The sequence below is a fragment of the Muntiacus reevesi genome, chromosome X (genome assembly GCF_963930625.1).
Source record: "Muntiacus reevesi chromosome X, mMunRee1.1, whole genome shotgun sequence".
Taxonomy (NCBI): Eukaryota; Metazoa; Chordata; class Mammalia; order Artiodactyla; family Cervidae; genus Muntiacus; species Muntiacus reevesi.
The window spans coordinates 130,556,586-130,582,416 of NC_089271.1; the positions used below are offsets into that span (position 1 = coordinate 130,556,586).

The following is a 25,831-nucleotide window of genomic DNA, read 5'->3' on the forward strand; positions in this document are numbered from 1 at the left end:
AAGACAGTTCTCTTGCTCAGTGGTCGATAGGAGCCTAGAATGGAGGCCAGTGTAACTAGCCCCACGACTGGGAAATATTGTCCTCCTGGGAGGAAGCTATGCCCACTCCACATCTTATCAGATGAGGAATCAACTGTCCTGACAATGTGTTTCACTGGGCTAAGGGGGATGGTCATCTAACCTCCCTAATACAATGGATGTCGAAGAAACAGAATAGAATAGTTCAGGCTGGTTGGCTCATCAAACACTTTTAAATGGACCAAGAGGAATTTAAGGGACGTATGAGGCCATAAAAATAGTGAGTCTGGGCACTTGTCCTCTGCGATGGCCCACACTCTGTTTGTGGGTGTGTCTCTCTCTGAATAAATCCGCTTCTTACTTATCGCTTTGTCTACAACCCCATACCCTGGGCCTCTTTTGCCTTCCAAGATAGCCCCCACTCTGTCTATGGAGTGTATTTCCTCCCTGGATCAGTCTTCTTTAACTCTAAAAAAAAAAAAAAAAAAAAAAGATAGTGAGTCTGGGAACTGACTCCCAAGAGGAGACTTGGGACTATCCCTTATTGGAGTTTCTGAGACAGGGGCATCTGAGGTCTCGAGGTCTCGGGAGAGTGAGAATTACATGGAACCCCCATAGGAACCCATTCATGTTTTGACAGCAGTGCTGTTTTGCAAGTTTCTTCCCAGGGCCCACACCTATAAAGTGCCAGCCCCACGGGAGTAGGGAGTGGGGGCTGGAGGGTTTACCTTCTCCTTGCTCTGCTCGACTCTATTCTAGTTGTCAGAGCCACCAGGCTCTCAAGAGCGGCAGCAAGGTGACCAGAGCCGACCCCATGATTTCCTGCCCTTCACGGTTAAAGCTGAACTGACCTGCCGCCCTGGGTGGTGGCAGAGGCTGGCAGCTACAGCGTGGTGTCCTCACTGCTCCTTGGGAAGATTTGGGCATGGGAGGTAGGAACCTGGGCAACTCCTTTCACTTGTCTGTATGCCAGTTTTCCAAATCACGAGTGGGGCTTACAGTAACTGCCCTGGAAGGCTGTTGTAGAATCAAATGAAATCTGCCTGGGAGCACTCGGAAATGAGAGCCTTGCATAAACTTATCAGAACAAACTTTGATGCCAGTTGGAAATGAGTGTGCCGGGGGAGGTCTCGGAGCCCTCTGAAGCTGCCATGGCGGGGACTGTGTGTTTCAGAGTGGGGAGGGATAAAGTGATGGCAGTTTAAAGAGGAAGGGGAAGCAAGTGACCCTGTCATGCTAACTGACAATGTCTTTTGGAGATAAAAATAACACACCCAAGGGAATACTGACTTTTTATTTAATGCCTTTATTCTCTTCTGGATTTCTTTTTTCTTTTTTCGCTCTTAAGTCCAGAGAAGTACTTCCCACTTCACATACCCTCCTCCTGCATCACTTTCAGCTGAGAGCCCAGGATGTGTGGGAATGCTCCACCAGCAGTCCCCTGGTCTAGCCCTCTGTCATGGCTGCCCCTTCGAGTGACTGAAGCTTTGAGGTCTCTGCAGGTGGGGCAGCCTTTTCCTGGAAAGTGTTTGGGGGTGAATTGGAGGCTGCCATGTCTTGGGTCTCTGAGGGGGAATGAATTGTGCCCAAATGAACCCCGCCCCCGTCTGACCTTGAAAGCCGGCTGGCCGAGGTCAGGGATGCTTCGGCCTTTAGGCAGGATTTCTAGGATTTCACACCCCCTCTCCCCGCCCATGGCCCTATTAGGACTGACAAAAAATTTCCCACCTCCACCCCTCGCCCACTTTCCATATCCATAGCCTTGTCTTTCCCTCTTTCCTCTGTCCCCTTTTTGGGGACAGTCATAGCAGTGGGATGTGGCAACACCTGAGATAATCATCGGAGAGCAACTGAGAGTGGGTGAAGGCCCAGCACCTCCGCAGGGCGGGGGGGGGGAGTGGTTTAGCAGATGTGCTGGAGCTGAGCTCCCAATTGACACCTGTGTTCTTCCACTCTGAAGAACATTCTTGGGGTGCAGGGCTAGAGGAGAACAGAAAGGAAGCACTGACTGTGAGGTCAGATTTAAACTACCTCTTACAATTTGGCCTTGCCTGGCCAGTTCACCCCCTGGGTTTAGAGTGCTCCCCTAATCTGCTGCTCGAACCCCAAAAGGGAGTGGCAGACCAGCTGGGGTGGGTTTTGAAGTCAGAGAGACCTGGATTCCACTCCTAGCTCTGCCCCTTACTATGGTGGCACTGCTGGTAAGTCTCTTGCTCCTTCTGGACCTCAGTTTTGTCTTCTATAAAATGGGGATAATAAGTATACCTACTTCCTAGTGTTGTAAGATTCAATGAGATAATGCCACGTAGAGCACCTGGCACATGGGACAGAGAACTGCTGCTAATATCAGGTCTATAGCTCCTGATCTCTAAGTATGATTGCTACTACCTACTCTGTGAAGCCTGCTTTGACTTCCCGTGAAAGCTTCTCCTTCCTCTGTGTTCCTCCAGCCCTCAAGCCTCTGTTCATAGTCTGGACCTTACTGTGTTATCATCACAGTGTGTGTCTCTCCCCTCCCAGACTGTACAATCGCCAGGTCTAGGTTCTGAGCTTTTTCAGTGTTGTATTCTTTGTAATGCCTGGTACATAGTAGGACGTAAGTTCAGTTCAGTCGCTCAGTCATGTCCAACTCTTTTTCTACCCCATGAACCACAGCATGCCAGGCCTCCCTGTCCGTCACCAACTCCTGGAGTTCACCCAAACCCATGTCCATTGAGTCGGTGATGCCACCTAACCATTTCATCGTCTGTTGTCGTCCCCTTCTCCTCCTGCCCTCAATCTTTCCCAGCAACAGGGTCTTTTCAAATAAGTCACGTCTTTGCATCAGGTGGCCAATGTATTGGAGTTTCAACTTCAACATCAGTCCTTCCAATGAACACCCAGGACTGATCTCCTTTAGGGTGGACTGGTTGGATCTCCTTGCAGTCCAAGGGACTCTCAAGAGTCTTCTCCAACACCATAGTTCAAAAGCATCAATTCTGCGCTCAGCTTTCTTTATAGTCCAACTCTCACATCCATACATGATCACTGGAAAAACCATAGCCTTGACTAGACGGACCTTTTTGGACAAAGTAATGTCTCTGCTTTTTAATATGCTGTCTAGGTTGGTCATAACTTTCTTTTAATTTCATGGCTGCAATCACCATCTACAGTGATCTTGGAGCCCCAAAAAATAAAGTCAGCCACTGTTTCCCCATCTATTTCCCATGAAGTGATGGGACCAGATGCCATGATCTTAGTTTTCTGAATGTTGAGCTTTAAGCCAACTTTTTCACTCTTCTCTTTCACTTTCATCAAGAGGCTCTTTAGTTCTTCTGCCATAAGGGTGGTGTCATCTGCATATCTGAGGTTATTGGTATTTCTCCCAGCAATCTTGATTCCGCTTATGCTTCCTCCGGCCCAGCATTTCTCATGATGTATTCTTCATATAAGTTAAATAAGCAGGGTGACAATATACAGCCTCGACGTACTCCTTTTCCTATTTGGAACCAGACTGTTGTTCCATGTCCAGTTCTAACTGTTGCAAGAGGCAGGTCAGGTGGTCTGGTATTCCCATCTGTTTCAGAATTTTCCACAGTTTATTGTGATCCACACAGTCAAAGGCTTTCGTATAGTCAATAAAGCAGAAATAGATGTTTTTCTGAAACTCTCTTGCTTTTTTTGACGATCCAGTGGATGTTGGCAATTTGATCTCTGGTTCTTCCGCCTTTTCTAAAACCAGCTTGAACATCTGAAAGTTCATGGTTCACGTATTGTTGAAGCATGGCTTGGAGAATTTTGAGCATTACTTTACTAGCGTGTAAGATGAGTGCAATTGTGCAGTAGTTTGAGCATTCTTTGGCATTGCCTTTCTTTGGGATTGGAATGAAAGCTGACCTTTTCCAGTCCTGTGGCCACTGTTGAGTTTTCCAAATTTGCTGACATGTTGAGTGCAGCACTTTCACAGCATCATCTTTCAGGATTTGAAGTAGCTCAACTGGAATTCCATCATCTCCACTAGCTTTGTTCGTAGTGATGCTTCCTAAGGCCCACTTGACTTCACATTCCAGGATATCTGGCTCTAGGTGAGCGTGAGTGATCATACCATCATGATTATCTGGGTTGTGAAGATCTTTTTTGTACAGTTCTTCGGTGTATTCTTGCCATCTCTTCTTAATATCTTCTGCTTCTGCTAGGTCCATACCATTTCTGTCCTTTATTGAGCCCATCTTTGCATGAAATGTTCCCTTGGTGTATCTAATTTTCTTGAAGAGATCTCTAGTCTTTCCCATTCTATTGTGTTCCTCTATTTCTTTGCATTGATCACTGAAGAAGGCTTTCTTGTTTCTTCTTGCTCTTCTTTGGAACTCTGCACTCAAATGGGTATATCTTTCCTTTTCTCCTTTGTTTTTCACTTCTCTTCTTTTCACAGCTATTTGTAAGCTCTCCTCAGACAGCCATTTTGCTTTTATCATTTCTTTTTCTTGGGGATGGTCTTGCTCCCTATCTCCTATACGATGTCACGAACTTCCATCCATAATTCATCAGGCACTCTGTCTATCAGATCTAGTCCCTTAAATCTATTTCTCACTTCCACTGTATAGTCACAAGGGATTTGATTTAGGTCATACCTGAATGGTCTAGTGGTTTTCCCCACTTTCTTCAATTTAAGTCTGAATTTGGCAATAGGAAGTTCATGATCTGAGCCACAGTCAGCTCCTGGTCTTGTTTTTGCTGACTGTATAGAACTTATCCATTTTTGATTGCAAAGAATATAATCAATCTGATTTCGGCATTGACCATCTGGTGATGTCCATGTGTAGAGTCTTCTCTTGTGTTGTTGGAAGAAGGTGTTTGCTATGACCAGTGCATTCTCTTGGCAGAACTCTATTAGCCTTTGTCCTGCTTCATTCTGTACTCCACAAGGCCAAATTTGTCTTTTACTCCTGGTGTTTCTTGACTTCCTACTTTTGCATTCCAGTCCCCTGTAATGAAAAGGACATCTTTTTTGGGTGTTAGTTCTAGAAGGTCTTGTAGGTCTTCATAGAACCATTCAACTTCAGCTTCTTCAATGTTATTGGTCGGGGCATAGACTTGGATTACTGTGATATTGAATGGTTTGCCTTGGAAACGAACAGAGATCATTCTGTTGTTTTTGAGATTGCATCCAAGTACTGCATTTCAGACTCTTTTGTTGACTATGAAGTCGGTCAAAATATCTGAGATCGAGGCCTGTTTGTCCAAGCAGGCTAAGAAAGCTTGTTTCAGTGCACATTCTGCTTCTCTGTGTAAAGCCCTTCTGAGTAAAGCTCTACCTGGCTTGTAAACAGTATTTAATCAGTGGTTCCGTTTGGCCAGTGGTGACTCAGCACTTCCTGTGGAATGGAGCACTGTGAGCGTGTCCCAGGCCTCACGCTACAACTGGGGGCACCTGCCTTTTCTCTGATGCATGAAAGCAGTCTCATCAACTGGGCCTTGTGCCTCACTATCCCTCTCCACCTCAAGCACCAAGCCATACCCCCTGTTCATACTTTTCTTTCTACTGCTATGCCCATGGCTATTCAAGGAGTATTTATTATGCACCTATTGTGTGCGGGGTGCCAGATTGTACACTTGAGCCCTTGGGCATATCCTGTCTTCTGTGATTTCGGGTATGGAATTTGGTCTTCCCTAACCAGATCTTAAACTCCCAGACGGCAAAGGCGTGAATCTTCTACTCCCTTTGTTTCCCTTTAAAGCCCCTGAAACAGAACTCAGCTCAGTGATGGGCACGTGGGTAAATACTTGGGGACTTGACTTCTAGGCTCGAGAGTTCGGGGCAAGCTCTTGCTCCAGGATAGTATGAGACCAGGAGCGTCCACCTCAGTCAACAATGTGGTTTCTGTACATGTCTACTCTTGGCGCTCTCATACTCTGGGAAAAGTGAGCAACAGTTCCAGCCCCCTCCATTCTCCTTTAGTCTCTCTCCACGCATAGCCCTTTGTGTCCCATTCACTTGCCTTCCGAAGGCACTTCGCGTCAGCAACCATAAAGACTGAATAGCTGGCTAATCTGTGTATCTGCTTATTATTCTGCTTATTTTCTGTCTTTGTTCCCTATGCACTCAGCCACATCCTGGTTACTTTCTATTGTGATTTTCTGAACAGGCAAAGCTTGGAGTAGGCCTCTTCTCCCTACACAGCCTGGGAGCTTATGAAATGCCTCCTGACGGTGGCGGCAGTGAGGGACACTGCGGCAGGGGCGCCGAGCCCCCCACGATGAGCCGCAGCTGTACTGGGGGTCACTCAGTGCCTTTACCTGGAGTTCTCAGCTTTTGTCTGCCTCTTGTTTCAGGCCCACCTGCCATTTGCTGTCATTGGCAGCACAGAAGAACTAAAGATAGGTAACAAGATGATGAAAGCACGGCAGTACCCCTGGGGCACTGTGCAAGGTGAGTGAATCTCCGGGAGAGGGGCTATGCTCAGCAATCCCCTTCTGTCTGTCCCTTTGCTTGTCCCCCGCCACTATGTGACCAGTTCCTCACTTGTCCCCAGTTTCTACTCATTCATCTTTAGGCCTCAGGCATCTCTAGGGGTCACCAGCAGGCAAACTTTGGCTCCATACCTGGATTCTCTGCACTGAGCAAGCTCTTCGTGTCCAATGGAGAAAACATTCCTAAAACAAAAATAAATGTACTTGCAGTAAGGTAGGACAGAGAGTATGAGAAAGCAGGTGTACCCACTTGAGTGTATGAGATGTACAAGAACGTCCACAACAGTGTTGTTCGTGATAGGAAATAGTTAGAAACAACCCAGAGCCATTAAAAATAGATTGGGTGAATTGCAGAATGTTCAAATAATGCAATATTATACAACAGTGAAGATGGATGACTATACATCCACAGCAATGCATCTCACAAACAGCACGTTGAGCTAAGTAAATCATAGACAGATACAAGCTGTATGATTCCATTTATATGGAATCCAAAAGTAAGACAAAACTGAACTTTAGGAATTCATGTGTAACTGGTAAAACTATAAAGAAAAATGAAGAAAGGGTAATCCTCCGTCAGGATGGTGATTAAGTCTTGTTGCAGGGAAGGAGAGGCATGAATGAGATCAGGAAGAGACACAAAAGGGGACTTCCCTCGTGGTCCAGTGGTTAAGACTCTGCCTTCCAAAGCAGGGAATGCAGGTTCAATCTAAGATCAAACCAAGATCCTGCAGTGCAGCCAAAGTTTACCAAAAAAAAAAAAAAAAAAGGAAGGGATGTCTAGGGAGTTGGTAATGTTTCACCTGGGCCATAGATACTTTGGTGTCCTTTTTTTTTGATCCTTTAAACTGTACATTTCAAGCACTCTTTTGTTTGTATTCTTACTTTGCAATTTAAAAACAGACTATTGCCTATAGGCTTGAGAAAATTTCTTTTGCAGTCTGCCTGACCCGTGTTAAGTAAGGTACCCTTGGTACTAGTCAGGGTTACTATATGTGAAAGGGTGGTTGGTTTACCATAAACTCATCCCGTGTCCACGTCACGTCAAAGGCCACCATCCTCTAGGGCATGCCAGAGACCCTCTGGTGATAGCTGGCTTTTCCACGGGTAGGACCACGCCGGTCATGACAGCCATGCTGACTTTGGGTCTTCTTTACCATTTGTGCTGGGGCTGTTCCTCCCAGAACATTTGCAAATGCTTTCTGGACCGACAGTCCCACCCTGGGAGTGAATTTTGGAGTCTGAGAGACAGGAACCTGAGGCAACATGAGGAGAAGCTAACAGATATGGTCCCAGTGACATCCCCTGACTCAGACCACCCCGCACCTAACCAACAAAGAGGATTTTCAAACCGTTTCTTACAAGTTGGAGTTCACTGTTCTGAGGAAGAGAAACTATGCATTGTTCGAGTCTTTGAGCAACCTTGGAGTCACTCCTTCTGACTCCACCGGGGCCTACTCTCCCCGAGATGGTGCTGGGAAGTTGCCTGGCTGATACGCTGATACATTTTATGAAGTGGGGGGCTTTTTCCTGAAGCCAGTAGGTCTTAAGCAGAGGGGTTACATGAGCCCAACTGCAATCTGCTGTCACCCTGCCCCATGCTGTCAATCCAGACACCCCCTCCACACGGCCCCCACGACCTTCTCCCAGACCTGTGAAACAGAATCTGGGGTAACTGTGCCTGTTCATCTCAGATGCCACTGTCCCAATGTGGTCAGGCCAGACACCCCCACTCCAGCAAGGTGGAACCATGCCTGGAGACACTCTGCTGGTCACCATTGCTGCCATCAGGCCATTATTCACCCTTTAAAAACACCTGTTTTGAAGCATCTACCATCCAGATGGGCTACACTTGTGGCTCACATCCCTCCCTGTCACAACCATCTAGCCGTGTCCTAGTTCTACACTCTCATTCTGTGGGCGTTGATACCTGGTCATAGGCTTTGCCTATCCTTTAGACGACCTGGATTGGAATCCTAACCCTGCGACTTCTAGCTGTAACATTGCCTAACCTTAATGAGACCCTGCAAGGACGTGGTCCCTTATCCGCCTGCTGAATTTCTCATCTTCCTTCATGAGTCATCCTAGGGGTCTGTCCCCTCTTTGGTAAAGCCTTCATGCTCCCTGAAGTTCTCAGGACTCCCTTTTCTGGACTTCTGTGGTTCCCTGGCTATATATCTCATGTCGGTAATTTTTGCATTGTATTGCATTTGTGTGTTTGCATCTGTTCTTCCATTAAACTGGAAGCTCCTATGGGCAAGACCCCATGTGTATGAATTCCCAGTGCCTCATACTATCCTGGAGACAAAAGATTCTGCAAGTATTTATGAGACAGATGGCTGAATGTCCATTTGCCATTGTCCTAAAAGTGGTGAGAAGCAAACATTCCTGTGAGTGTCTGATGGGTAAATTTGAGTTGAGTCTAAATGTCTACCAGATGTCTTCTTAGATACTTTTATGGTATTGCTGTTTTCCATTACTGAGGGATGTCACTCTTATAATTTTTCATCTGCCTTTTTAGTAGAAAAACTAATTAGAAGGCAACATCTCGAGCTCTATATGCACAGGTGAAAAGGTGGTGTCACCATTAGACATTTCACCTCTTGTTTTGTCCATTTCTGCTTCTTCTGGCCTTCCTTTCAATGGACTTTCAATACCTAAACCCCTGCCATGCAGTTGAAAATGAAGCCCACTGTGACTTTGTGAAGCTGCGGGAGATGCTGATCCGAGTCAACATGGAGGATCTCCGAGAGCAGACCCACAGCCGGCACTATGAGCTGTACCGCCGCTGTAAGCTGGAGGAGATGGGCTTCAAGGACACCGACCCTGACAGCAAACCCTTCAGGTACCTCTCCCACCAGCCCTACCCAGCTCAACTCAGCCCACCCAGGGGCAGGGGGAGGCCTTGCCCTGGAGAATTCACAGGGGAAGCGAGACACAGGAGCCCAGACCTAGCGCTGGTAGGCTAAGTCACTCGCCAGCTCCATTTGCCTGGCCCTTCTCTGCCCTGGGACACCTGCCAGGGGATGCTGTGGCATGGTGGGCTTGGTAAGCCCTGCTGCCGTGCTTATAAGAATGGGGGCGGGGAGGAGGCCAGGGAATGGGCAAGGCCGATGGTCTCACTGCCACAGGCATTTGCATGGTAGCTGTGAGCCCTGAGCCTGGGCCTTGTGCTTCAACATGGCAGTTTGTGCCTGCCCGCTGACCCACATTCTTCATCAGGCTCCTGCTGCTCTGTCAGGTTTCCAGTCTGTTCTTTACCCCTCTCCCCATGATCCAAACCAGGTGGGACCTGGCAGCAGTCACCACACAGGTATTGATGAACTTCCAGCTCTTCATTACTGCCCTTTAGCATTTGTGTTCAAGTGCAAGGTTTGTTTTGACCACCAGATGTGAATAATCGTTGACACCTCAAATCAGAATCTTAGATGCTTTCAGAGAAGAGGAAAGTTTTTGAAAGCATTGCTTCAAATGCTTTCAAATAACTATGCTGATGGGAGCTATGTGAATAAGTATCTGATCGATATGCATAGTATGTGATGTAAGTCTCACATTGTAAATTACCATGTCATATGTAGTGCCCTGTATTGGAACATTTCAGGAAATGTCAGGCCTTGATAAACAAGTAAAGGGCTTGCTTGTGGGATAAGAAGGCCTTCAAATGGACTCTCAAATCCTACAAAACCTGTTCATAGCAGAAAGCCAGCCTGGAGACATAGAATAGCCATTCCTTTGGGGATGTCTGGTTCCGGAGGGGTAAGTTCACTGCCCTTCATGAACAGGGACTGCTGGAGCCCCTGGAGTTGATGGAAAACGTGTTGGTCTCTCTGATGGGCGTTCCGTTAGCTTTCTCCTTCCTACCCTTCAGACTGCTTTAATCTGCATCTGTGGGGGAAGAGGTGTCCTCTAGTCCCCTCCTCTCCTCCTCGGCTCCATCCTGACTACCTCTGTTTCTCACATCTTTGCCTTCTGCACGCTTTCTCTGCTGGCTCCTTTCCATCTTGTGGGCAGACATTCTTATCCTAAAAAACTCTCCCTCACTCTGCTCCTTGTCACCAGCCTCTGCCCTGTCAAGGAGTTTGGCTGCAGCGGGAAGGAGAAAGAATGGTTCTGTATTTACTGGCTTCTGCTCCCACCATGCCACTGAGTAGAGAGGCCTCTAGGTCAGCAGTCCCATATTCCAGTGTGATCTCTGAGCCCCATCTTCTTTTTTTTTTTTTAAAGAATTTTTTGAATGTGGACCATTTTTAAAGTCTTTATTGAATTTGTTACAATATTGCTTCTATTTTATGTTTTTGGATTTTTGGCTGTGAGGCATGTGGGATTTTACCTCACTGATCAGGGATCAAACCCACACCCCCTGCATTGGAATTCGAAGTCTTAACCACTGGACCACTAGGGAAGTTCCCCATCTTTTTGTTAAAAATCTCAACACAGTGCTTGATACTCCTTCCCGCTCCCTCCTTCCTGAATTCTGTCTGTGGTCGGCTTTTCTAGCACTGGTCTCTCTGGTTAGAGTCCTCTCTCACACTGCTTTACTCCTTCTCAGCCTCTTCGGCAGATTTGTTTCATTCAACTTCTTCCTTTCCATGTTCTTTCCGAGGGCCTCTGCTACTCTCACTCTTTGTGGCTGGTTCTTTCTGCTCTCACAGTCCTAAAGACCATTTAGAAATAGATCACTCCTAAGTTAAAATGTTACTTTTGAGCTCAAACCCAGTAATCCCACTGCTTACTGGATATTTTCACTTGGCCGTCCATAGAGGATGTATCTGAAACTCAAGCTGTCTCAAATTTAATTCATCTCTTTCCCTCTTAAACGTACTCATTCTCCATTCACCTGAATCATCTTTGACTCCTCCCGAGTCCTTGGAGTTCTGCTTCCCTCACTGGTCTCCCTTTCCCTCCTAGCCTTCACATTAAGATCCCTTCTTTCTTTCTTTCACTGCATCGGGTCTTCATTGTAGCATGCAGGATCTTCATTGTGGCTTGAGGCCTGCTGTCTGGTTGTGATGCACAGGCTCTAGAAAACGCAGCCTTAGTAGTTGCTGCCTATGAGCTTAGTTGTCCCAAGGCATGTGGGATCTTAGTTCCCCAACCAGGGATTGAACCCATGTCCCTACATTGGAAGGCGGAGTCTTAACCACTGGATCATCAGGGAGGTCTCAAGATCCCATCGTTTCTTACTTTGATTGTTGGAAAGTCTGTCCTTCACGCAATGCCCAGAGTGGTCTTTCCCATTTTCAAATTGGATCAAGTCAGCCCTGCTTAAAATGTCCAAGTCTTAACAGGGCGGCCAATGCCTTCTCTCTCCTGCAACTGTCAGGAACCTTATCTTCCACTACTCCAGCCACATGGGCCATGCCTGACACCCCAGGTATATGCCATTCCTTCTCCACATGTGCGTTTCCACAGGGTACCCTCTTCAGAGCACCCACCCTCTTCTTCACCAGGCTAACTCCTATTTCTATAAAACTAAATCCAGGCCGGAGTGGGGGCAGACAGGGAGACATAACCTAGGCATCTCCCACTGACTGGGAGTTCCTTGATGGCAGGCACATGGCTATTGGCTCCAGGTATTGAGTGACTAGCATAGTATCACTTAATTCTGTGTCCAGCACATGGTAGAGTCTCATAAAGTGTTTGTTGAACTCACTCATTAATATGGTCAGTTTCAGAGCCAGGACCTGGTGACATAGTGCAGATGGAAGGACCTAGATTATGAGAGGAAGCCCAGCATCAGGTCCCAGCTCTGCCTCTAACTTGCTGTGTGATCTTGCTGTGTCCACCTCACTTCTCTGGGCCTTATCTGTAGAATCAGAATATAGAAGCAGGTGTTCCAAGTCACTCCCAGTTCAAAGCCAGGTGCCCACAGCTCTGTGCTTCTGCTTTTGCATGTCTCCAAGAATTGAGGAAGGGAGGGTGGGAGAACCCAGGGAGGATCATTGGGGCTGTTTTTCATTGAACAAGAGCCATTCCAAAGGCAGGGAAATTAACCTGACCATGTTTGCAGTTTACAGGAGACATATGAGGCCAAAAGGAACGAGTTCCTAGGGGAGCTCCAGAAAAAAGAAGAGGAGATGAGACAGATGTTTGTTCAGAGAGTCAAAGAGAAAGAAGCTGAACTTAAAGAGGCAGAGAAAGAGGTAAAATGTGGGTTGGTGTGCTAGGTGGGAAGGAAAAGGAGGCTGAACTTAGGCAAGACAAAGGTTTCTGCCCCAAGAGAGCAGCTGGGGGAACCTTGGGGCCTCAGGCGGGAATGGGACACAGCATCTGTAGCCCTGCCTTGGCCGGCACAGAGAGACTGTGAGATCTGTGTCTTTTCCATCCCTCAGTCCCCAAGGCTGGGATATTTTCTCACTCTTTGTTATTTAATTCTCTAGACCCCCACTGTCCCATATAGTAGCTGCTAGCCCTTGTGGCTATTAAATGAACTGAAATTAAATAAAGTTTAAAACTCTATTTATCATTTGCATTCACCATATTTTAAATGCTCAATCTTCATGCAACTCAGGGCTATGAGATATTAAACATTTCCATCACCGCAGAAAGTTCTATTGGGCAGCCCTCTTCAACACTTGGGACCTGACATTGCCCCTCGAGGTCAGGGGCAGGCTGATTTTTTTTGCCCCCCTTTCTGGGAGTTCATAGCCCAGAAGGGACAGTTGATCACTTTCTTGGCGGTCCTGCCCCATCCTGCCTGCTCTGATGGCCTTGGGGAAAGATGGTTCCAGGGAGTCCTGGGTACCGTGTTGAATCCTAAGCCAGTAACAGCTGGTGTGTTTCCCCACCCACTTGAGTATTCCGTTCCATTTCATGCTAGTGCTAAAGAACATCGGTGCAGCTCTAGTGAGTTTTAAACTAAGGCTTGATGGTCTATCTGGACTTTAGTTAAGCCGTGACTAATAGACTGCAGTTAGCCCTCGCACCATTGCCTTGCCTCCAAGGTCCCACTACTGATTCCCCTACTGCTGCCAGATTAATTGTCCTCAGCCACAGTTTTGGTCATGTCAGCAACTGCTTCAGCTCTCTAGGCCTTGAAAGCCATAAAGAAAGGCAGCACTTAATTACTTCCCAAGTCTCTTCCTCTTTTAATCTGCCGAGACTCTCCAGTGTTATTGCCAAAGCCCATGGCAAGAGAATTGACTTCATTTCAGTTTCACTTTTCAAAAGAAAAATGTCACCTGGAACTTTTAGGAAGAGAGGTAAGGTGATCTCTTGAATGAATGAAAGGCCAGTAAGCAAAAGCCAGGTGGACACCACTGGTCAGCAGAGCTTCTACCAGCAGCCTACCCTGAGTGACTAGCGGGAGCTGGTTGACCCAACAAGTCTGTCATCCACCACCCCTTACTTGGTGACAGGCCCAGATACCTATAGGACACCCAGCCTCCTCCACGGTGTGCTGTGAGGGCTGCAGAACCCTCCATTCCTTCCTGAATCCTCAAAAGAGACTGAAATGATGCTTGAGCTGCTCTTACTACTCAGGATACTTTATCACATTCCAGTTTGTTAATCACCTACACCCCCAATGTGTGTGTGCTCAGCCACTCAGTTGTGTCCAACTCTTTTGTGACCCCATGGACTGTAGCCCACCAGGCTCCTCTGTCCACCGGATTCTCCAGGCAAACATATTGGAGTGATTGTCATTTCCTACTCCAGGGGATCTTCCTGACCCAGGGATCCAACCTGCACTCCACTCCATTATTCTTGCCTGAAAAAATCCCAAGGACAGAAGACGGGCCACAATCCATGGGGATGTAAAGAGTCAGACACAACTGAGCATGCATGCACACACACCCCTAATTCCCTGATCCACTTATCACAGTAACATGCTAGAACATTGTTGCTCTTCTCCTTTGGGTTTCTGACTCTATTCAGGTCTAGCTGAGCCTCCCCTTGATCAAAGCTGAGGTTTTCACATTCATTTCATTTTCTAAAGTTCTTGTCTTTCCTTCCACATCCATGGACAAGTGTTTTCTTTGACCAACTTCAGCACTGTCAAACTTTTCTCTGCAATCTCCAATGAGCCTCCCTGGTTGGAGAGGCTAAGAAAAGGCAGGGGCCCCTTTCCTATTGAGAGATCTCATTATATGATCACCTGAAGATTGCGTTGACCTTGGGCAAATTCCTTAACTTCTCATACCTTCTGTTTCCTCATAAAATGCAGATAATAACAGAACCTGCCTCATAGCGTTGTTGTGATGATTAAATGAGTTAATACATATAAAATGCTTAGAAAAGTCAGTACCTGGCCTACAATAAGCACTCAATACATGTTCTACATTATAACTGATGTTATTATTTTTCATATGTAGTAACTGTGGGGACTCTTTTAAATAAAATGCTTGATTTAGACAATGCATGGTTCCCTGACCATATTCAGGAGCAGAAATGTGGAGATAAAATGGCAGAAGAGAACCATTCAGAACATGACGCCCTTTGGTGACATCATAGCTGTCCCTGGCAGAAATGTCTCCTTGGATCCCAGGGTCCTTCATGGTCACAAGCCCGCTAATCCCCACCCCACCCCCACTCCATCCCTCCACCCCCCGACCCATGCTCTGCTCAGCTGAGCTCTGCTCTCTGCAAAACCCCTGTGCTTCCCTACCAGCTACATGAGAAGTTTGACCGTCTGAAGAAACTACACCAGGATGAGAAGAAGAAGCTGGAGGATAAGAAGAAATCCCTGGATGACGAAGTGAACGCTTTCAAACAGAGGAAAACGGCGGCCGAGCTGCTCCAGTCCCAGGGCTCCCAGGCTGGAGGCTCACAGACTCTGAAAAGAGACAAAGAGAAGAAAAAGTAAGTGGCAGGCTGCTCTGGGGTGAGGGCCTCTTTCTGCTCCTGCTCATCCCCTCAGGCCGGTGACAGAGGCCAGCTGTGGGCTGATAGGCTTCTTTGGGCCCCTGGACCTGGTCTTGGTGTCCCCACAGGCCCCACAGATACCCTACATCTGAGGAGCTGAGAGGAGGTGAGGACTGTGTGTGGCCTCAGAGGACCAGCCCCTCTGCTCCGCCCACTTGGGAAAGTCCTGCCAACTCAAGGCAGAAGGAGAGGGAGGGAAAGGGGAGGAAAAGCAAAAGGCAGGTGAGAGAGTAGAAAGAAGAAAGGCGGAAACAATGAGAATCTGTGAAGTTACAAGAAGGAGATGAATGAAAAGAAGGGCAGAGAGAGGGTAGCAGAAGCCTCTGGGCCCCCTCTTCCCCCAGGAGGTGGGAGCTGGAAGGGCTCCCAGGCCAGTTCACTCATCCTATGCCTGAGGTGGTTCAGCCTGGAGCCTCCCTCACCCCCCTCAGTTCTAAGGGCTGTGGCCACCAGAGTTTAAGCACTGCCGCTGAAGGCTGCAGCCCAGTCCTGGTTTCTCACCCCTTCCTGTCCCTCCCTCGTGGGTGCTTCGTTGTCCCCAGCCTGGAGTGCTGGGAACTTGGCAGGGAATCCTCAGATGCTAATATCCTCTGCAGGCCTCACCCTCCACTGGGGAACGACTGTACCATCCGTCTGTTTCCCCTGGGATTTGGCGACACAGGACGTATGGGCTCCTGGTTACCATGTGGGTCAAGAATGCTGACCCAAGCCCCGGCCTCGCTTGCTGGGGTTACCCATTCCTCATCCCAGAACCAGAGAAGAGAAAACATTTCCGACAGGACCTGTACAACAGCAGGAAAACATCTAGTGGTCCCTTGCACTCTAGTTGTTTGGGCAGTGTGACTGGAGGAGCCAAACTAAAGTGGTCTGAGGATCTACAACATGGCCATCGTCACTGCCTTCTGTTCTTAGCCACTTTTTGCTGGACTCCACTGCTAGTTACTGGCCAGAAGGAGGAAACATCTTCCTTTCTTCTCTCTCCTGGCTCATCACTTAGGAATAAAGCAGTACCACATTTCATCAAGAATAAAATGCAACAGTAAAATATCTTAACTTTGAAGGCACTAAGTTTTGCCATCTGATTATTCTTTTTTCAAAAATGTCATTTGGGCATTTTCACCAATTAGTTCAGAGATTTTTGTCACGTAGTCACAACACTGTATGTCAAAGTCACTGGCGATCTCATTTTTTTTTTTTCCGGTATTACCTGATAAAATTCAACTACCCCGAACAAAGCCTCTTTGGACACACTCTATATTAACTGACCTGTAATGGTGTGTTAGTTGTAGCAGCAGGAATGGATTCCTATTTTTAAGCTCATAAAAGTCTAAATTAGTCTTCCAGCTCTAACCTGCTACTTTCACAGTCCCGTGGTGTTTGTTAACAGGATCCCTGGGGCAGTTTCATAGCCTGCTGGCCGGAATTAGGAGATTCATTTGTTGGGACCCCACTGACACTCAACTATATAAATAGTCCCCATTGAGCTGTTCAGTGGAAGTTCTTCCCAGACCAGGCTTTCTCCTGGTTGCCTCCAATTAACTGACCACTCCCCAACCCTAGGCCAAAGACCCCACATAAGGAGACATGTCTCTCCAATCTTCCAGGAATATTTGGAGCTGGTGATGGCACCCTTTTCCAATTTTGAGATGAGTGAAAACCTCACTCGCACCAGGCACATCCTATTAACAAGAGAGCCTGACAAAACAGCCTGCTCTCTTCTGTACTCTCAGATATATGTGTCTGCTGGTCTGGGCTTCTTATGTAATTCCCCGAACAGTTGCCTAACCTCTGGAAGACCCATCTTTAGCCTGGTGTCACTCTGGTCCCATGGTGATGAGGTAGGGGGGGGGGGCGGGTGAAGGGCGGAAGTGGGGGTAGAAGCATTTCTTCTGGAGAGATGGTGGTTGGATTTAATAGAGTCATCTATTGAGAATTTCCTTTGGCTGCCCTTAAAGAAGTTAAGAAAGAGTATTGGTGTTTCAGGGGATTCCTACCAGCTCCCCCTCCCATCTTCCCCTCCCCACTCCTCCTAATCTCCTTTGACCTCTAACTCTTCATTGTTTGCATCAATTCATAATATTTGATTTCTCCCCAAGCTCATCCCATCTTCATCAGCTTTTACTGTTTTACAGTTAACTCTGCTGTTTGCTGCATGCTGCATGATACCCAGGGCCCTGGTAAGCTATATTAACTCTAAATAGAACTGGCAGTGGCTTCTAGAACACATATCCCCAAGTCTCACCCCATGCCCAACACACATACCTATTATCAAAGAAGCTGCCTCATTGTTCTAGCTGGTTTTCTCTTGTGACTTATAATATTAGGAAGTAGTCTGGTGTGATTCCAAGTGTACATGTGCAATATTTGCCTTCCTGATTAAAAGTGGGGTGTTTTCAGACTTTTCTATCTAGCCTGGGTGGAACCTGTGATTGGTATTTGAGGTTTCCATTTTAGCCATTTTTTTTTCTTAAGGAGACTTCATCATTACTTTCAAAATTAACTAACCTGTAGTGATGAGGGGAACTGTTGGGTTCACAAGCCTTGTCCTGCAATGTCACGGTCAGCTTTGAGCCCCAGGTTTGGGAAGGTTTCAAGTCAATGGAAACTTGCTTCTCTGTTTCACTCTGGTGGCTGTTTCTTATCTGAGGGGTTCAAATTTTCTAATTTCATTTGGCTATGTAGTCTCTCAAAACCATAATAAAAGGGGAAGAAAGTGAAGAGTTAAATATTATAGAGAATTCCTTATACTCTATCTACAAGTACCAACTTCATGAACACCTCTGATAAGGAGATAAGCAGGTAACCGTTAGTAAGATGCATTCCTGAGGGCTAGGTGTTATGTCAACAGGAGTAAATAAAGCAGCCCCTGGCATCACATAGTTTATAGGTTGATTACAGCAGTGATTAAGCTTCCATCTATTTTACTAGACTTAGGTAGTGAGTGGGGAGGAACACAAATATTTTCAATCTAACTTAATTAGGCATATTACCATTTAAAACTTTACCATAGAAACTTTCACACAGGAACAAAAGGAGAGGATAATATAATCGAGTCCATGTACCCACCCCCCAACCCCCAAGCAACTCTCAACATAAGCCAGTCCTGTCTCATTTATTGCCCCCAAATTGGCTGGATTACTGTAAAGCAAAATGCATCTCATTTCATCTGTCACTACTTCAACATGGATCTCTAAGAGCTAATGACTCTTAAAAAAAAATAACCACAATGCCACCATTATCACACCTCCAAATTTAACAATTCATTCACATAAAATTTTCTAGCCCATGTTCAGAATACCCTGGTTGTCTCATAAATGCCTTTTACATTTGGTTTGTTTGGATCGGGGAATATAAAATATTGAGAAGACTTCTCCGCACTCACCGTGGAGTTTATGATTTAAATGGAGAACCTGCTGTTTGTCACCAAAATAATTGCTGCAGCTACTGCACTGGGGACTTTGGGCAGCTGGCAAAACATCCTACTTTCAAGCAAATCCCGAAGAGGAAGTCCATAGAGGCTTCTGAAATATAAGGCCCGTGAAATTGGACCAAAGAAAGCAACCCTAAAAGAACAATGAAATGATTTCTTGTCTGGTTTAAAGGCAAGACTTGGAGCCCTGTGCACTGACTTGAATGAAAGCTAGGAAGACACAGTTCCTGGAGTGTATGTCCATGGCTGCAGTCCTAGTGCCCAGCAGAGTGGCTGATGCTCGGTTCACATGTGTTTCCTCGGTTCCCCTATTTTCAAGGAGGAAAATAGGAAAGATGCATCCTGCTCAGTTAGCTTTCAGTTCATGAAACACAAATTAACGTGGTTTGACACAGTTTTGTTCAGCTTTCCCCGAGTAAATCATTAGTAGTGGCCATTACTAAAATGAATCCTTTCAAAACTATAATTAAAGCCACACTTAATGATCAAGAGTCAATTGGCAAACAGTGGGAACAGCCAACCCCAATCCTAAGCAGGTTGGCTTTTTCTGGCATGCTTCTCCCCAGCAGACCACAAGAGCAGTTCCAAACCAAATAGAGAGATTGCCGCCTGTAGCCGTCTGCAGTTGCAACAAAATGCTTCCTCTGTGGCCCACACACAGTTGTAGGTACTCTGGCGTGGGGGGCGGGGGCAGAGTATGGTATATGGACAGTACACCTAGCAAAGCATTTCAGCCTTCCCAGGCCTCCCAGGACATAAGCCCTTGCAGTGTTCTATAGGTTTCTTTTCCCCTGGGAAGTAGACAAGGAAGAACAGGAGAGCTGAGCTTTCATAGGACGTTTTAATACCATTCAAAGTGTTTTTCCGCACGCTATCTTATGTTCACATTACGACAGTCCTGTGAGGCAGAGGAGGAAGGTGCTGATCTTCAGTTCACAAGATGAACAAATGGAGGCGTGGGGTTAAGGGATTTACCGAGGCTGACACAGGGAGTTATTGGCAGAACTGGAATGAGAATGCAAAACTAGTTCTGGTATAAACTGCCATTCTCATGCGTGTGTGTGTGTGTATTCACTGAGGAAGCGACTGTACAGATAGATTCAGCTTATGCTTTTAACTATCCCTCCCCAATATCTTTAATGAGAGAAATGTGTTCAGGTAAAAAAAAATAAAATAAAACCAGGGGCTTGGGTCCACAGGCAAGGAGTTCTCAGGGACACTGTGGTGAGGAGAGTCACAATCAAGCAACCCAGGGATTCGGGCTCTGCTCCTGTGGGTGTGACTCTTTGTGACCTTGGGCAAGTCATTTGGCCACGCAGTGCTTCTCAGCCTCCTCGTAAGTTAAATAGGGACCAATACAACTTGCCCCCATTTATGTCACAAGGATGAAGTTTGAATGGGAGAAAGTTCAAAGTGCAGAGTGAACACAAACCAATGGATTTCCATTGTTTGGGTTTCCAGGTGACTGTGGTTAGACCCTAGTGCAGAGGCCAGTCACCACCTCCAGGTACTTCTCAAACAGATCTTGCCCCGGGGGACCAGTTAGTGGACCCGGGCTCTTCAAAGGTGAAACCTCTACCCCCTCGGCATTCACTGTAGGGTGAGGCCATCACTGGTTGAGAACCTGGCACTCTGTGCTGTGGCCTGAGGCCACTTGAAGATTTGCTGAAGGTGTTCCTGTACAAGGTGTCTGGGTCAGGAGCGCTAGTCAGGATCTAGTCCTTAAGAAGAGAGAAAAGGGATTCTTGTGGCTCTTGATTACTTTGCTTGCTGATGCCATGACACTCGCCACTCAGAAGTGTGTGAGGGTGAATGAGAGAGAAAACATGTCCCCAGAAGCCAATGCAATAAGACCTTAAGACCATCTAACATAGCTATATTCTAATTTATCCATCAGTCATCATCTAACCTTTGTTTTGTTTTTTACATTAATCCATCCATTCATTAACCCAACTTCTCTTTTCATTTTCAGTTTGGGCTTCCTGTAGACGCCCTTTTCCTGCGCAACAGAGCTGGGCCTCCCTTTCTCTAAATCCCCCTTAACACGTCTGCGGGGCACACAACCTGTGCCCTCCCCTTTCTTCCTGCCAAGGTTTATAGAAGCCCGAGAGTCTGAGGATCTTGTCTGGCCTCTGGGCAAGAAGCCAGCAGTCACGTGGTTTAAAGCTGCATCCTGCATCCCAGTGCCCCTCCCGGCGCCCCCGGCCGGCCACTCCCCGCCCCATCTTTGACTGTAACATGTGCAGGGGTTCTGCCTGCTCCACGGCACCCACCAGCTTCCCTGTTCCAACTCCGAATGCTGTTTGTTCCCCCGAGGTATTTGCATCCAGCCTGACTGGGTGAGCACCAGTCAGCAGGGCTTTCCCCCTTAGTCTGCAGTCACTTGGCTTCCCCACCCACCACTAAGCCCCTGACAGGAACCACAGCCTCTCCTCAGAGGGTTCCAGAACGAGATTCTTCGGTCAGCCCAGCCCTTTCCAGTTTTGATTCACTCAAAAGTAGACTGCACTCAAACTCTGTTAAGAACCTGAAATGAGTTTATTTGCACCCAGCCCTTCCCAGACAACACGACTGCTGAAGAAAATAGCATAAATGTCCCCTCTCTGTAATTCTGAGTACCCCACAGATGCAGGAGGGAGAATAAACCTGAATATTAGTACCAGCATAGTGTCTTATGGAATTGTTATGAGGTGTCTCACATCTCCTTTGTAATTTCCCTGAGGATGCCACACCATCCCAACAAGGCAGGGCCAGTGGCAGGTGTAAGCATCCCGTGTCGTAAACTGCCAGACTGAGTGGTTCAAGAATTAGTTTTTTAGTTTGGCTTTGAGGAATCTTCCAGTCTATTTATTTGGTGAATTTGATGATGATGAGTTTCAATCTGTATTTTGCATGTGTCCCCCAATAAGAAGAGGTGAGACTGTCAGTCGGAGAAGAGAAAAGAGATGCTGTGCCTTGGAAGGTCCCTGACTTTGCCTCTAAGGATTTGATATTTGAAAACTTCTAGCCTGGATTTGTATAATGGGGCCTCTCTGATAGTGGCTTTGGGAACCCCTTTGAAGTTGAGAGCCCTCCCTTGTCAGGGCCATGAGGCACACTGGACTTGGGTGTTTGACCAGTGAGAAAGTGAGAGCTGGCGGTGACTGGCAATGATCCATGGCTAACACGCCGTTTCTCTGCCCTTCCTTTGCAGTAATCCATGGCTGTGTACTGAATAGTATTCCCCGCTACAGCTGGACTGGACTCCACTTAGCCTTTTAAGCCAATGTTCCTATTGTAACTGACAGCTTTCCTTTGGGGTGCCAGGCAGCCGGGTCCCCGGCCCCTGCCATGTTCTTCCACTTCAAGCCCCACCTCTTCTTTCTATTTCTGCCTCACAGTCCCATTGGCATTGACCATGACCTTCTTTTTTATTTTTGAGATTTCTATTTTTTGGTCACTTGCTTTGAAAACACACAATCGAACAAGGCTATGCCAAATTTTCAGGCCTTTTTGAAGTATTGAGAATGGGGAGGGGGTGTTCTCTTTTCAATAATAGATAATAACAGGAAGCAAAAAGTAGAAACAACGGAAAGCAAACGAATGCACACACTTTATCTTTTCTTGTTGGCAAAGCAAGAGGGCAGTTTTGAGATGTATTGTTTGGTGAGTCACTGACTGGTGGGTGGCCAGAAGCAACTATGAAGGTGATGCTGCCAAAGCAGAAGCTAGTTTCTTGAGAAAATCCAAGTCACACAGTGGAGCATTTTAGGAGACCCTATGCTCGGAGATTTAAAAGCCAAAAAAAGCTTGGATCCTCAGCTTGGCTCAGGGAGATGCTAAGTTAAGGCTGTCAAGTCTCCTTGGGAAAGACTTATTGTTTGCAGCTTTGACCAGTTTCACAGCTGCTTCCCAAGAATCCCAAACTTAAACAACTAACGGTCTCCATCCCCCCCCCCACTAATTATTTGCATCACAAATAGGTCCCCTTATTTACATTTATTTACAGATTAACTACTTGAGGTTTGAGTGGTTCTGAAAACTTCAAAAGGTATTAGAGCCACCCAGACTTTGAGAGACCTTCAGAAACTAGGCAGGAATTTTGTATGAAGAGAGACATTTGGGTCCAGAAGACAGATAGGACCCACTTTTTGTAAGAGGAAATCGAGGTGCAGAGAAATGAAGGGACTTTGCCAGAGGTCTCAGGGCTGTTTCGTGGCAAAAGTCAGGCTAAATTCAGTGTCTTCTGAGGCCCGATCCATTTCACAAATGGATTCAATCTGTTCATGTTCATTCCTGGAGACAAGTCTTTTGATGTTTAGGAGAAAAAGAATAGTATTAGAGCGCCTTTGAGGTTTTTATCCCATAGAAAAATATTCAAGGATGGGGTGGGCAGGGATGGGCAAAGCAGAGAACTCTAGTCCCGCCCCTGAACTGAGTGCTTCTGCTGACGATAATAAGGATAATAAGAGTCATGGACACCTCTTAGCTGCTCAGCTTTCCTGGGAGTCTGGAATGAGGCATGTGAGTGCAGAAGTTTAACAGGTGCCAGAGATGACCCTTGTCATCAAGGAAGTTTGGTAAACAAAAATCTAACTTGTACATGAACATGAGACCTTTAGAAAGTCAACCACGGCTATGTAAAATAATTAAAATGCTTATTGTATCGGGTAGCTTGTCTCACTGTAAACAGAAAAATTTTTTTCCTTCCTCAGTGAAAAGATTTTTTTTACTGAGTATAATTGTTACTATTAAAAAAAATTACCCTAACACTGTTTACTTCTGGTGAAACAAAACCAGTCATTAGAAATGGTCTGTGTCCCGCCCCACCCCACCCTGGACTGGAATGGTTTTCCTGAAAAATCCCCATGTGTACACACACACACACACACCTCATTTCTTTTAAGCCAAGAAGTTTGCTTTTCCAAGATGCAGAATAGATCACTTTTGGTTTTGTTTATGTTTTTTTTTTTTTTTAATCATTTGGCATTCACGTGTGGCTGTCAATATGTGCTTTTTTTTTTTTTTTTTAATTAAAACAAGAAGCTTGAAACTGATGTTTGGTGTTCTTAAAACCTCAAAAAGAAAAAAACCTTCTCAGCAGATTTTCCAGTGGTGATGGTCCATCAGTGACCCCATTTCTCACCTGTCTTCTCCATGTATAATCTGTGCAACCTCACACTGCCCACCTTCCTGACCCTGTCTTACTTTGAATGTCCTTTTTCTTTGGCTAATTTCATGTTTTCTTTCTCTTTCCCTCTCCAGCTTTTTTTAATCTTGTCTTCAGCAGCTGCACTAAGTCTAAAGGAGAAGACTACCATTATAGAAGAGTTAGGGTTTCCATATTGTCTCAAACCAGAAACCAACCAATTCCCTCTCCTTCCAAATTGTGTGCGTATGCACGTGTGTGCATGCGTGCGTACACACACACACACTCTCTCTCTCTCTCTCAACAAGTGTTCATGTGTCCAGTCAAGAAGCTCTCTCCCAACTTACATGGTATTTTAAATGGAAGTGTCTTATCCTAACCCTAACAAGGCAGGATAAGATCCGTCCGAGCTGGAGAATGGACCCAATGTAACCTCAGAGAGACAACTGCAGGATGACTCACCCAAGTGTAAGTGACTGAGGCAGGAGACCTCAGCTGTGGGTGTGGAAGTACTGTTCACAAGTTTTTCATTTGAGTTTTCTGTTTTTCCTTTTAAACACCATTTCTCCAGTTCAATGGGTTGATTGTCTACAGCCACTATTAAACATTTCTGAATATGGACGAGAAAGTCAAGCAACATTCATATCTTCTTCAGCATTCACAGACCTTCTGCAGAACCCCTCAGCAAGTGGGGCGAGTGGATCTACTAACATTCAGGTGGAGAAAGGAAAGGAGAGATGGGGGAGTTTAAGCTTAGTGAGAGCAAAATTACTCCATTCAGCCTTCCAAGGCCAGTTGGGGTTTTGAGAGAGGTTTCTGCTCAATGTGGGACCTAAAGAGAGAGCTTTGATGTTGATAAATCTACCCTGAATTCATTGGTTTAACTTGGATCGGAATACCATGTGAGTGTGCTCATCCCCATATAGCCCTACGACCATTGCCATTCCACTGTCCCATGTCTCTTGAGAGAGCCTCTTTGCATGTTTTCCAGAATCTGTGTTCATTCTTCCTTTCTTCTCCTTTGTTCTTTTTGCTCAGAGATGTGACCAGTCACTGCCCCTCTGGGGCTGTCATTCGCCAGGAGAAACATCCCAAAACCAGCACTGTTTAGCTTGATACCTTTCTAATGTCCATGTCAATTTTCAATAAAATTCAAAGAAATGCTCAGTGGCTGTGTGATTATTAGGTGATGCACGCATCACGGTTTGCCTTAGGAGGGGTGGGTGGCTTCCTTTCAAGGAGTGATTGGAGGGGCTCAGGGAGGCATCATCAGCCCATTTGCAACCTTTCTGGGTGGGCTGCTGTGCCCACACCCCCCATCTGGGTTTGAAATTTCCACAGGCTTGTGGCGGGGGTCAGGGGGAGTCCTTTACTTTTCCTTCATTAGCATGGGTTTCACTGATCCGTTGAGCTCAACTGGGATAATAGATGGAGAAAGTGGAGTGCCGGATCCTATAGAATAAGAGTTGGTTGAGTTTTAATTCCAGAAGGAAAAGAACTGCACTGCATGACTTCTCTTATTATTACTGTGATGTGAACATCCTGAAAATTCATGGGCATGACTCCAAAAGCCTTCTGTAAATAGGGTCTACTAGAGAGGGAAGTTTCCTTGTCTCTCCCAGCATTCAAGTGAGCAAGAGGGACAGTGGTCAGTTTTCATAATTCTGGCCGCAGTCATAGTGGAATTTCCTTTCCTTGCCATCATTTCCCAAATAACCAGATGCTGGAGACCAGAAGGTGGTTGGTATCCTCTCAGCACCAAGCCCTTGGAGACCTCTGAAGGGAAGGGGTACCAGGGAAAACGACGCTGGCCTGCATCTGTGCAACTCGCACACTAGAGAGCAGCCGAACGGGACAACAATCGCCCGTGACATCACTGAGCCCCCGGCATCCTGGAGGTGTGGAAAAATACCGGTTCTGGAGCCAGACAGACTTGCTAGCTG

The 25,831-nt window shown here is 46.4% G+C and overlaps 1 protein-coding gene across 5 annotated transcripts in view; it reads left to right on the forward strand.

Moving 5' to 3' along the window:
* Positions 1 to 25,049, forward strand: part of SEPTIN6 (septin 6) — a 74,199-nt gene extending 49,150 nt beyond the window's left edge. The window contains exons 6-11 of one of the 5 annotated variants that reach the window (XM_065914978.1): positions 6,331 to 6,427; positions 9,145 to 9,313; positions 12,479 to 12,611; positions 15,077 to 15,267; positions 17,463 to 17,507; positions 20,733 to 21,947. In XM_065914978.1, the coding sequence (XP_065771050.1) occupies positions 6,331 to 6,427; positions 9,145 to 9,313; positions 12,479 to 12,611; positions 15,077 to 15,267; positions 17,463 to 17,466 (594 nt within the window). In that variant the 3' untranslated portion in view covers positions 17,467 to 17,507; positions 20,733 to 21,947. The other 4 variants (XM_065914975.1, XM_065914977.1, XM_065914974.1 and 1 more) reach the window with 4 other exon arrangements.
* Positions 25,050 to 25,831: the final 782 nt, after the last annotated feature.